We start from the raw sequence: 12,549 nt of genomic DNA on the forward strand, positions 1-12,549 counted from the left end.
AATCTAATCACTAGTAGTCACTGTCGGAGGTGTCTTCCTGCGTACTGCTGTCCTCTGCTACGTTAGCGCCGGTTCCCTCCCTTTGAACCCTCACAACCAGACACAGCCATCCCATCAAGTTCACCAGCGTCGAATCGTTTCCTCCGTAGCCAACAATGGGGTACTTCTTGTGTGGGCCCAACTTCATCTTCGAGCCCTCGACAATTTCCTTGACCAAACGACGTTCCTCTTTCCTCAGGTCCACGTACCATCTGGGGTTCTTGCTCTTGAACGCCACTGTCCCACACTCTTCGATGTAGCCGTCATTCTCCATCACACCCCATCGCCCGTTCTCGTAGATCCCTTCCGATACACCCTTGATGAACTTGTCCAAGAGAACGTTGTGCTCATCGCAGTCGTACAGGACGGTCAGGCGCCATTCGAGTCCGAGCGCCTCGCACGCGTGCTTCAGTTCCGCATCTTTGCCTACAAGGAGGTTGCTGTATGCCTTTGCGTCTGCTCCCCTCTTGACTGGTACGTAGTGGCGGAGACCGAAGCCGATGTATCCGCCGTTCGGAAGCACGCTTGTGTCCGCTACAACCTTCTTCAATGTATGCTTGATTGCCTCCTCGCTCGGAGACGAGGTAGGTGAAGGCGAAGGGTCGAAATCGTTCAGATCGTCGAAAGACAGCACATAGGTGAGTACGACGACAGATCCGCCGTGGCCAACCCGCATATTGCACCGAACGTCGTTGAGGAAGCCAATGTACGTGATGGCGGCGGGCCGAGCAGATGGCTGGGTCTCGAGCACGTCCACTTTCCACTTTTTGTCATCATGTCGAAGCGTCACCTTCCCATGCACGTTATCGACGGGAAGAAACACGATGAGCTTTCCGAAGCTGCTGTCTTCTGGGTCTGGTGCGTCAGAAAAGGAGGCGCCTGTGCCTGTAAGTCGCACTTAGGAGACCTGTGTCTGGGCACTGGAAGCATGTTACTCGCTATGTACGTTCAGCGACCGCATCTCCATCCGAATTGGCCGCTTTCCATCGGGGTGATCGAGCAAGTGATCGCGGACCGTACGGCGGAACCCTGCCTTTGAGGGGCAAAAAGTCGTGGCGAAAGCGCCAGGCGGCAGGGCGCCTGCTGATGCAAGTGCGGTGAGCGAGTCTTTTTGCGGCTTAGGGAAGTCAATGCTGGCAATTACGATTAGCGTGGTCACGACAGTACGTATTGAGGTAAATGTACCGGTGCGATTCCCCTGTCTTAGGGTCCTGGAAGAACAAAACGAGCTGGTCTGTTGGAACGACGCGCACCCCAGCGATATAGGGTTGACGAGATCCCGCCGCGTCGAACAGATCTTTAAGGTTTTGGTTTGTGGAAGGCGCCATTGAGGAACTTGGTGCGAATGGGGTAGAGACAAGGGTTCGAGGTACAAAGCGAAGCTGCTTTATGGCTGCTCTAGTGATCGCATTTACGGCATTGTTGAATTGAGGTGTGTCGTACAAATGCAAATTGAGATAGGAGCCTGAATCGCCTTCAGTGTGTGGAAGTTTTGGAGAAGAAAGGACATTTACCGTCACGCAAATGACTCAGCCTCGATGGGGTGCTTTCCGGTCGAAAGAGAAAGACCTCGCGTTTCCAGAGCTTTGAATAGTTTCCCTCTGTGTTATTCCACACTCTGTGAGTCAATTGAAGATCGAGTCACCGGAAGGCGACGCGAGAAACGTGCATTTGTACTAAACTCATGAGGATGATTGCACCAAACAGACGTTAGACTATGTGAACATTTCCCGGACCTGAGTCAGACTAATCACCTCGGCCGGTCGCAGACCTGTCGACCAGAAACTGCAAGACAAATGAATCATGACTGGAACAAATAACTTGAACGGTTCATCATTTTGAGGCCTTGATGGATGAATGCCTAGGGATCATGGAGACCAAGGCATAGCAATAGGACTACTGAGTTGAATCTTCTACTTCACCTGATTACAGTGTTGAAGGAGAGTGGTGATCATTCTGAGTAGTAGAATACCGTCACAATGTAGTATAAAAGCATTACAGCGTACATTTCCAAAACTTGTGCTTCAACTTCTACGCCGTTCTCTGCGCCTCTCCGCTCTACTAGAAAGATAGACTGAGGCCATGGCTCTAATGCGTCCATACATTTCCTCAACGGGGCCGCTGGGAGTGAGATTATAAACCAGCATTCTCTCCCGTCGTTCTCCTACTGGGTGAAGGGTAGCCTTCTTCGCCTGTTCTTCGTAAAACAGAGATAGGGTAACCTTTAGCATGCGCCATTCCTCGTAATCAGGAAGCCCATCCAACAGTGACGAAACAACGTCTATCTCCGTCATGACGTATCCTGGCATCATGCAAAGGGCGGTGACGAGCCGCTCATGCTCTAATATATATCGTCCCGCATCCGCAGAGTTCTTCATCCGAAGATTGAGAAGCTCCCGGCGGAGCCGGGATGTTGCGAAGAAGTCCACGCGGTCGAATTTATGCTCGAGGTACCGCCAGATGTCCCGCGCTGAGGGTAGCTTTTCCGGCGTGGTCCTCGCCTTCTGCATGACCTCGCACTCGATTGTAGGCGAAAGACGCTGTAACAAAAGGAGAACGGTCTCGGCATTCTTCATATACCACTCTTGCATAGCTGAAGCTTCATTAGGTGTTGGGTTCTGCAGATCGGCAAAGACGGGCTTTAGCGCTGCTTTTCTTCGACGATCTTCGGTCTCGTGGTCATCGGAGACATAGGTGTACAAGTGATAAGCACAGAGTGCGAGCTCAGTACGAGAGCGCCAGGGAATGAAGGTCTCCGTATCGGATAACGGAGTGATGCTTTCGAGAAAGTCCTCCGGTAGAGGATTGAAGCTCATATGAGATAACGAAAGTCTCGGTAATAGTATCCGTTCTGAACGATACGAGGCAAAGATTAGCAGAGGATGCTAACATGAGCTCAAAATATCACCTGTTGACGACTTTCAGAAACTCCCGGGTCTCCAGTGGTGCAATAGGCGAATTTGTGAGAGGGGGAGAATTTGGCGATGTTAGTAAAAGACAAGGACACGCTGGCGCCAAGTAATACTTCCGGTAACTGCCGATCCCATTGCAATTGCCGCTACGTTCCCACGATTGTCAACCACTTCTCCACCCGCCTGAAGAAAATAAAACTCGACTGACTAGTCGTAGTCCGCAACCATAGGTTCCGATAGGGCAATCTAGTTTCATCCTCTATCCACACAATCTGGGATAATTGCTAACTTCCACAAGCCCCCTGAAGTACCTACCCATCTCCTATTCCTGCTCTCTATCAGGGAGTCCGAGTCAAGATAGAAGGAAGCTACCCCCTGTATTTTGGCGTAAGTTTCCCCTAATAGGCCGTCAAAATATGTGCTATAAGCTACCCTTGAATCCGGAAGTGTAGCCAGCGCTCGCCGATCCTGGGTGCTGGGATTCCTCTCGCGAACTTTCCCGTGGTAATAGGAAGTTCGATAGGCTGCTGCGCACGGCGTCGCGTTCAGACTGATCTGGAAGCCCCTTCAAGAAGCTGTTGGCGACATCCATCTCTGACACAAAATGACCCGGCATGTCTATTAGGATGCGGACGAGATGTTTTTTCCTTTGCCGTCCACGCTTCCATAGCCGCGCTTCCAGCAGGTGGTAGCCGCGGAGACAGACAATAAATTGAACGACGCCTCTATGCCAGAATCATCGGTCGTGGGAATACAAGTATGGGCTTTTAGTACGAGTTCCATACCATTACTCCATGAAAAGCAGGTTGCTGGGTCGGATAGGATTGTGATAGAATCAACCTAGCCATCGAGTAGGGGCTGGCCGAGTCCTGCGCAAATATGACTGCGCTCCGCTTGGCAGAGGTTAACATACTAGAATCCCAACACTACTAGTAGTGCGCTTAGATAATATCATACTGTGTAGAAGCGTTGAGAATCCTGTCAAGAGTAGACAGTCGGAGTAATTGAAGACGTATTCATACAAATGGAACATAGAAATGGAAAGTGATGTTTTGCTCGACTGATAGAGATGAAGGCATCTAGACTTCCGAGTGGGAGAACTGATACAAGGCACTACTACTTCCGATACTTTTCGATCTCATCCTATTACTATGCTCTCACGGTGGTCAAATGCTCTCTTCCTGTCCCCTCTCCATTCTATAGGCGAGATAACGAGAAGCCGTGTCCTCTATTCTCCGGTACATACGCTCAATCGGGCCTTCGAAAGAATGAATGTCAATAATATGAGAAGCCGGCAGCGCGCACAGTGTTTGCCTGTCATGCGGATTGGGATTATTCTCGTTAACTTCATCCTCATACCAAATTGACAGGTCTGTGCCCAGGGCACGCCAGTCAGAATGTTGCGGGAGCCCGTTCAAGAGGGTGCTGGCGACATCTATCTCTGACATGAAGTATCCGGGCATGTTCACCAGAACGTTAACAAGCCTTCGGTGCTCGCAGATATACTTCTCTGCATCCGCGGAGTTCTTCATACGTAAGTTATTGAGCTGGAGGCGGAGAAGCGCTATTTTCCCAAATTCAACTTGATTAAAGTGCCCTTCTATAGCTTCCCAGATCTCTCTAGCAGAGCGTTTCTCCGTTAGGCAATTATAGAATCCGCTGGGAAAGAACGTTCGTTCGAGTTGTGGCGAGAGTCTGCTCGCGAGAATATGGATAGTCTTTATTTCACCCAGTCTCCAATCCTCCGTTTCTTGCAGCTCTGTGGGCGCAGTGTTCCGGGGATCGGACAAGACGGGTGCGTGTGGTGGCTTCTTGTCCGGATTGTAAGACCCACGGTCGTCTGATATGTGGGAACATAGCTTGCATAAGCGCAAGGCATTTTCCGCACGCCATTTCCACTCGGTGACGTAGCTCTCTATGCCATCGAGCACAGGTAACGTTTTGATGGCGTCGTCAATGTTCATTATAAGTGTCTTAGGAAGGATAGGCTAGTAAAGAAGTGTAAAGCGCTGATGTGTTCAAAACCAGGCTTTCGTAAGTTGGTGACTGTCTTAGTACATGATATAGCTTATAGAAGGGTTTATATACCCAGTACTCGAGGTGCACAGACCACCAAACAAGCAGGTATATAAAGGTAGGTCAACTGCCGTCTATAGTATACCACCGCATAAAAGGTTTATACAATGCGCGTTTCGTCACAGACTGTCTTGATTTCTGAGTATGGTGGGAACGTTATAACACAAGTGTGGGAACCGTCACTCACTGTATTCTTAGTAGTGTTGCTGCATTTGGCGAACTAGCTGGAACCAAGCCGATGAAACTTGGACTTGGACTCATTATCAGTCCGGATAACACACATCGTCGCCGTGTAGATGCTAAAAACCGCGAAGATTAACACTTCGTTGGTCGATATTGTGGCAAGAAAGGGTATTTCTAGGGGTCGGTTTGAGCTGGTTTCTCGAACCGCGGCAACAGTAATTATTAGATTGCTTTACCACCGTTAAGTATATTTAGTTGAGTGGATACGGCAGGCTGAGATAAGCGATTCCAGCCATACGATACCAAGGAGGATGAATCTTGCCGCTCGCCATTGCATGACGACGCCAGGTGATGTCGCTGAATTGCCACGCGAGGAAAGAAACACTGAGGTCAGGCTTTGCGATTGGTATTAAGGTCGGTGATGCAGCGTACATTATTTATATACTTGCGTCTAGTCTTTCTTCTGCAGGAAAGATACAGATAAGCTCTTCATCTGATTTGTCTGTACATATGCCCAACGGGACCACTAATATCCGGGCGGTATACCAGCACCTTCCCTCCGGGGTGAGAGAAACTTCCTTAGCCGCTTTATGATGATAAAATAACAGCAGGTTGGTCCTGAGCGAATTTCATCCCTCGTAATCAGGTAATACTTCCAACAGCGACGAGACAACATCAATCTCCGTCAATGAGTACCTGGGCAAAAAGGAGTGAGTGTGGACGAGCCGGCGGTGTTGAGCGACATATCGTTCCGCGTCGGCGGAGTTCTTCATGCATAGATCGAGGAGTTCTCTGCGAATGCGATGAGTCATCAAAAATTTGACCTTGCTGAATCGCTGCTCGAGCGTCTTCCAGATCTCCCGAACCGTGAGGTTCTCTAGCACCGTCAGATGACGGGGGAACTCGTGTTTGATATAGGGTGCGAGACGAGCCAACAAAATGTACTTTGCCATTCTCTCCCGCCTCGTCCATTTCTTCAGAGCCTTTGTTTCGAGCGTGTAGGATATTGCGGATCAGAGAAGGAAGGCAGCTGTCCCGGCCTAGAGGTGGTCACGTTGGGTTCATCCTCATCGATGTACGGTATTTGAGAGTCTACACGGTTCATCACCAGCACAGATTTGATGTCAATGCACCAGTAAATATAGCTTTCAGTGTCAGATAGCACGGTGACCCGCTTGAGATGTGACTCGTAGCCGTCGTCGTCGCTATCGGACAGCATGTGTCTCGGTCTTGGTCGAGTAAACAACCGATTGGTAGGAAACGAAAGCTGCCGAATGAAAGGCGAATGCTCAATACGTAAAATCGAGAAGTAAGGATCATAGACTCAAGGCTTACCAGATGTGACTCTCAGGAGTGTTTCCGAGTCGTGATGGTGGCGGAAAACAATTGGAAGAAAAACAAATCTTTGCGTCTTATCGTGGGAACATCACGTGATAAAGAATCTTCAGGCGAGGACAATTAACCCTTCCTCTTTTCAGACGTCCACTCAAGCACGCTGACGAGACGAAAACCCAGGTCAGAGACCGCCTCTATTGTTGTCTCCACCTCATGCCCTAGAACTTGTGCTCGACTCTTGAACTCTCCACCAAACGTACGGTCTCTCGTCGCGATCCAACGTCTGACAGAGAACCGTTGAGGGATTTCGGTCCGGTCATGCTCGGCCTTCCTGGGTCTCCGACTGTGCGAGATGATAATCTATCGCTTGTTGCCCAAGTAAGCCTCGGGGCCTCTCCTCGGCAAGCATCACCGACAATGATTCTACAGACCGGATTGAGCCTCGCTGCCGGTTTCCACCACAGCGACGCTGGTGTCGATACTTGACGTCTCGGATCTATACCTGCTCCTGAGTACACTTCCCCTTCGAGCTCACTCACGTCGCGGAACTCGCAATTACTTCAGAAAACATACTAGTATCGCTTCAGGGAACGTTTTGGTACGAGATTACACCATCGCCCGATTAATACATTGACAATAAGAGGTATGACGATACAGTCGTTAACGAACAATAAATATCGCTGTCAATCCCAGGACCCCTTCGCCGTGGTGGATAAGCGCGTGAACTACCACCGACAAAACAATTGGATGGTATTCCGTCTTCACGCTTTCCTCGTCATGAGGCATCCAAACTTAAACACTGCCGAATTCGACGGATGACATATCCCGGTGGTGAGCCCGGTGGTACTTTGCCGAGACGAAGAACAATAAGGATCAGGACCGTCACTCCCGGAGATCAGGAACTTCTGGACGTACAAATAAGACGAGCTCTTTCGGAAGTGGGAACTCCTTACAAGTGGGGCCTACCATCCTCCCCGATTCGCTTTGCTGCACTCGGACACCTACTCTTTCTTTCTTTCCAACTTCGTTCGCGTCTTCCTTTCGTATCATTTTGATTGCCTGCATCGATTGCATACTCCCGTTTTCAACCCACACAGCTAACTCACATCTACGATGGCCACCGCCTACCAGAGCACCAGCCCCCAGTCGACCCAGACTAAGCCCACCTCCCCCATCACCAAGTTCTTCTCCCGCTTCCAGCCTCGCTCCTTCCTCCTCCCCGACTTCTCCTCGCACAGCGCTACCTATCCTCTCCGCCTCAACAAGCACTCCAACCCCGTCGCCGCCTCGTCTGAGGAGTGGCTCGTCCGCCTCGCGCAGTTCCGTGCCCCACGCAACGCGCGCAAGCACAAGAAGTTCATGGGACTCAAAGCCGGCTACCTCACCGCGCTGTGCTACCCCGATTGCCCGCGAAAGCAGCTTCGCGTCGTCTCCGATTACATGAACTTCCTCTTCACCCTCGACGACTGGAGCGACGAGTTCGCCGAGAACGGCGTCAGGGGACTGGCTGATTGCGTCATGGACACACTTCGTGACCCATCTACGAAGACGGAAAAGGCTGCCGGACGCCTTGCACGAAGGTAAGAGTTCACGCTACAGCTGTCTCGGCGACATGAATCTCATTCCTTGACCGGTCCAGCTTCTGGCTCCGCATGATCAGCACCGCCAAACCTCTCGTCCAGCAGCGCTTCATCGACTCGTTCGCCGACTTCTTCACCGCTGTCGAACAGCAGTCGCGCGACCGCAAGCGCGGTATCATCCCTGATCTCGAGTCGTACATCACCCTCCGTCGTGATACGAGCGGCTGCCGCCCCGTTTTCGTGCTCATCGAGTACGCCGCGGGCATCGAGCTACCTGATGAAGTCTTCAACCACCCCGTCATCCAAGAGATGACCGTGGCGACGAACGATCTCGTCACCTGGTCCAACGTAAGCCTTTACTCCCCTCTCCCCCTCCCCTGACGCTGATCACCTCTACCCGTTTAGGATATCTTCTCCTACAACAAGGAGCAAGCCACCGGCGACACACATAACATGGTCGCGATCCTCATGGCGCAGCACGGCCTGGCGCTGCAGGACTCGATCGACTTCGTCGGCCAACTCTGCGATGCGACCATCGCGCGCTTCGAGACCGGTCGCGCCACGCTCCCGACCTGGGGCCCGCAGATTGACGCGGACGTGCAGAAGTACGTCCAGGGTCTGCAGGACTGGATCATCGGCTCGCTCCACTGGAGCTTCGAGACCGAGCGCTACTTCGGCAAGAACGGGCGCGCCGTCCGCCGCTCCGGCGCCGTCCGTCTCGCAGGGCCTAAGCGCTCGTGAAGACGATGTGCATCCTTTCCCATGATTGCTGATGGCATAACGCTTCAGCGCCTGGTCTGTGGCTAGGCCTCCTCTCTCTCTCTTCATCCTACTTATGATTGATTATCGCATTGCGCATGGCTGCGATGCCACGACTACCCGCCTTTAGGCTGGTTTTGATTCCCCTCCATTCTTTCACTCGAGTCACTTCGTTCACGACGATTAACGTGTGCATACATTCATTGGAACTGAACATTACACGAGCACTAGCACTTCACTTCACCTTCATCCATACTTTCACCTCACCTCACCTCACCGATTCCGATTATATCTTTCATTCGTGATTATGCGTGCATATCATTCGACTTTCTCGTCGGTCTTTGTCATTTTCATACCAACTGTTGTACTACTAGATGTTGTACTTTTACGCGAACAGGAATTGCGTTGAAAGGGAAAAGTTGGAGCAGCTCAACAATGCGTAGCGCTAACGCCACGGAAATCTACCTTATGCCCGAAAGCGTGAAATCAGCGACTTGGCCACCACTGCTTTGCCAGTGGCTGTGATGCTTTGACCCAACCTTTGACCAGCCTTTGGCAAGCTTAACCCTGGTACTCGCCAATTAATCGTCACGGACTGTCGATGCAATGACCAGCTGTTATGCAATGACGCGATGTTGAGAGCGCTTTGCCAACTTGGCAACAGTTCCGCTTTGATGAGTTTTTTTTTTTCGTACTCCGCCTTGACCCTTGCACTGGGACTCTGAAAGGTATAAGTACTGTACGGGCCTGCAGCCACGAAACAAACCTTTCAGCGACGACCTCCTCCTCAGTCCACTCCCGCTTGCCCGCCATGCATCATGCTTTTCGCGTGGCCGAACTCCTTCGAATGGTCTTGGGATACGTCGCGCACCGAGATCTCGCAGCTGTGTCGGCAACGTGCCGGAACATCTCTCCTATAGCATCCGATCTGCTCTGGGAATCACCGGGATCTCTGGTTCCTCTTGTCCGCCAAATACCTGGAAAGTTTAAGAGGATAGTGAAGGGTCCAGCTATGAGCGTATGCCAACGATCTTGCAGATTATAACGCGTTAATACTCACCCTATTCACAGGTTTACATGTCCAGTCATGAACCGCTTACTTCGGAAGATTGGACAGCCATTCGCCGCTTTGCAAAGCGCATCAAACGCTTCGAAAACCTTACGGGAAATGAATTTGAAGGCGGCAGAATTGACTGGGTCAACCTCGGTGTCCTATATGCCCTCTCCAAATCCCCTACACCTGAACCTTTGTTTCCGAGGCTCCAGAGCGTTCATTTGCGTTCCAGAGAAAACGATTGTGTCTTCTTCTTGCCCGTATTGACGACCGTCTCCCTGAAGCATCTCCACTTCGATGTCACGCCCTGGATGAGGGAGCCTCATACATGGAAGTCTGAATCAACTATAGTCGAAGCCTACAAGAAGGCTGCCTCTGTATTCGCCGAGATAGGCGAGCGCTGCCCGAACTTGGAGACGTTTGTACTGCCTTGTGATCCCGGCTTGGATGACGAATGTAGCACTCGATGCATCTCGGCTATACGCAGCATGGTACCCTCTTTGAAGCGCCTCCGACACTTTGAGTTCCAGCCCATTGACATCGACGTATTGCATCACCTTTCAGCTCTTCCTGAACTACACACCATGGCGATCACCCTACCCGACGGGTTGCTCTCTGCGGAACAATTACACGCTTCTGCTTTCCCAAAAATTAACAACTTGACGCTTGTGCACGCCAGTAGCTTTGGGCCTTGCGCAGGATTCATCCGCGGTTCTCCCCGTCGGCTCCGATTATCACGCATCATCATCCGCTCGAAAGCTCCCGGCCCGGGGCTCAAAGAATTGCTAGAAGCCATGCGGGACAATTGCTGCCCGTCAAGTTTGAAGGAGCTGTACGTCACTGCAAAAACATATGTACCTGATTCTCAGGTATGCACAAGGTACACAGTGTCTGATTTTGTTTAATCGTGTGCTCTTGACATGGTTCTGGAGTCAGGTACATGTACCTGGTATACAAAATCCCAGCAAAGTATCAGTACATAGTGTTCTACAAGTTCGGGATTTGTTCGGGATGAGCACCGCAGGCCAAGATCAAAAAGGAAATCCCCATCTTATGTACAGCTACCTGAAACCACAAAATCATTATCACCCACCCATGCTGATTGCAAACACATATAAATCTTCCAGCTAAAACCATTGTATTACACTATGAATTTCAGTATTCATTAACAGTAGTAGAGCTTCCCCTCCTAAGCTATGATCCGGTGAGACTTGCTGTGTGTCGACGCGTGTGAACAATTGCTATATTCGGGCAGAAGTTTGTAACTCCGCAGTGAGCGGCTCTCAACGGTCGCGACAGCCTCAACGTCCATCCACCACTGCGTTGACCACAGCAACCCTCATGCCTCGACAACGCAGTAATGTCATTCTCCTCAGCTGTGCCCTATTCGCTCCAGCCGTGCCCACTTCGCCGTTTTACGCTCCACATGCAAGCTCAAGCTTCAAGTCTCAAGCCGTCTCATCCCAGGCCCTCCATCTCCCCCATCAAGTTCCGACACGCCCGACGACGTCCCGAGCGTTGTCGTGCTGAACTGCGACGTCAGCGGGTTTGTCTGCACCGAGTGCCGCGGCTCGGGCCCTTCCGTAATGCTCGGCAGCGGTGAACTAGACCCGCTGCTCGCTGTGCTCGTATTACTCGGCACGAGCACGAGCTCCGATAAGCACGCCCCGAGCCCGCTCAAGACGCTCGACCCGCCTGTGCAGTTTGCCGCCACACACGCCTCGCCGCGCAGAACATTGCGGCCGCTGCTGCACGTGAGACACCCACTCAGCGCTCAGCCCCCGGCCCGCACTCCGCATCGCCGTCGCAAACAGCTGGGGCGGCCCGAGCTCGCCCGAGCTCACGCGAGAGGCAGCGCCGGCTCACAGATATCCCCGTCGACGAGCGTTGACGTTGCGATGTGCGATGGGAGACGGTAGCAGGTAAGTAAAACCGTCTATTGTTAAATTCACGTAGATATGCTAACTATTATCTTCTCTTCCAGCACGCAGGCGTCCCGTCCGGACGGCGCTCCGGCTCCTCGCCTCTCCGCTGCCGCTCGGAGCGCAGCTCGCCCTTCCCGTCTCCCCGCCGCCTCCGCCGCTCGCCGCCTTCTCCTCGCGTGCAGCGCGGCAGTTTCACACGGAACGTACCCCCACACAAATGCGACAGCAGACTGTGCAGCCCCTCGCTCGTGTCCTTGCGCACCCGTTCCTGCTCTCGCACTCCCATCGGCGGTGGCCCGCTCCCACGCTGAGGCGCTCGCGGGTGCTTGCCCATTGAACAGCGAGTCCCGACGGCAACGAATACAATTGCAGGGCGAGCAGCAGGATCAAGCGAGCACCCCCATGCGGACACGAACAGGGCGCGGCGACGGCAGTGCACAGGAAACAGAATGCACGCAGTACCAAAGGTGATGGCTGCTGTGAACGTGCGGCGGGATTTCGTGTCAATGCGGAGCAAGGGAAAGCAGAGGGAGCAGTAGAGCGACAATCCGGAGGAGGAGGATATGCTGCTTGGGCACGACGTGGAGATGGGGATGGGGAAGTGTTGGCGCAGAAGCGGGCGAGGTTGCATTCGAGGGTGAGTCTGCTTCTACTTAGCTTAGAGAAGACTAACGAGCGAATTTGGC

General features: G+C 52.2%; 4 protein-coding genes across 4 annotated transcripts; 2 read left to right on the forward strand and 2 right to left on the reverse strand.

Annotated features, from left to right (window-relative positions):
• Nucleotides 1–385: 385 nt before the first annotated feature.
• On the reverse strand, nt 386–877 carry CONPUDRAFT_17575 (uncharacterized protein; the record flags this gene model as incomplete). The annotated part of the gene is made up of 1 exon (XM_007774153.1): nt 386–877. A coding segment is annotated over one exon (492 nt), but the record flags the coding sequence as incomplete, so codon positions are not given.
• Nucleotides 878–1,991: 1,114 nt separating this feature from the next.
• On the reverse strand, nt 1,992–3,001 carry CONPUDRAFT_139145 (uncharacterized protein). Its single transcript, XM_007774323.1, has 2 exons — nt 2,948–3,001; nt 1,992–2,890 (listed from the first exon to the last, which is right to left on the reverse strand). Exon 2 carries the CDS (start codon nt 2,853–2,855, stop codon nt 2,064–2,066), a length of 792 nt encoding a protein of 263 aa, XP_007772513.1. The 5' UTR covers nt 2,856–2,890; nt 2,948–3,001; the 3' UTR covers nt 1,992–2,063.
• Nucleotides 3,002–7,658: 4,657 nt separating this feature from the next.
• On the forward strand, nt 7,659–8,866 carry CONPUDRAFT_62719 (terpene synthase; the record flags this gene model as incomplete). The annotated part of the gene is made up of 3 exons (XM_007774201.1): nt 7,659–8,125; nt 8,185–8,473; nt 8,531–8,866. 3 exons carry the CDS (start codon nt 7,659–7,661, stop codon nt 8,864–8,866), a joined length of 1,092 nt encoding a protein of 363 aa, XP_007772391.1.
• An 829-nt stretch (nt 8,867–9,695) lies between these two features.
• Nucleotides 9,696–12,185, forward strand: CONPUDRAFT_168085 (uncharacterized protein; the record flags this gene model as incomplete). Its single annotated transcript, XM_007774324.1, has 4 exons — nt 9,696–9,902; nt 9,956–10,770; nt 11,335–11,853; nt 11,930–12,185. Coding segments are annotated over 4 exons (1,797 nt in total), but the record flags the coding sequence as incomplete, so codon positions are not given.
• Between the last annotated feature and the right edge of the window lie 364 nt (nt 12,186–12,549).

The sequence above is a fragment of the Coniophora puteana genome (genome assembly GCF_000271625.1).
Source record: "Coniophora puteana RWD-64-598 SS2 unplaced genomic scaffold CONPUscaffold_12, whole genome shotgun sequence".
Taxonomy (NCBI): Eukaryota; Fungi; Basidiomycota; class Agaricomycetes; order Boletales; family Coniophoraceae; genus Coniophora; species Coniophora puteana.

Coding starts and splice junctions, on each gene's coding strand:
- CONPUDRAFT_139145 (XM_007774323.1), bottom strand. CDS start 2,855: ATGAGCTTCAATCCTCTACCGGAGGACTTTCTCGAAAGCATCACTCCG.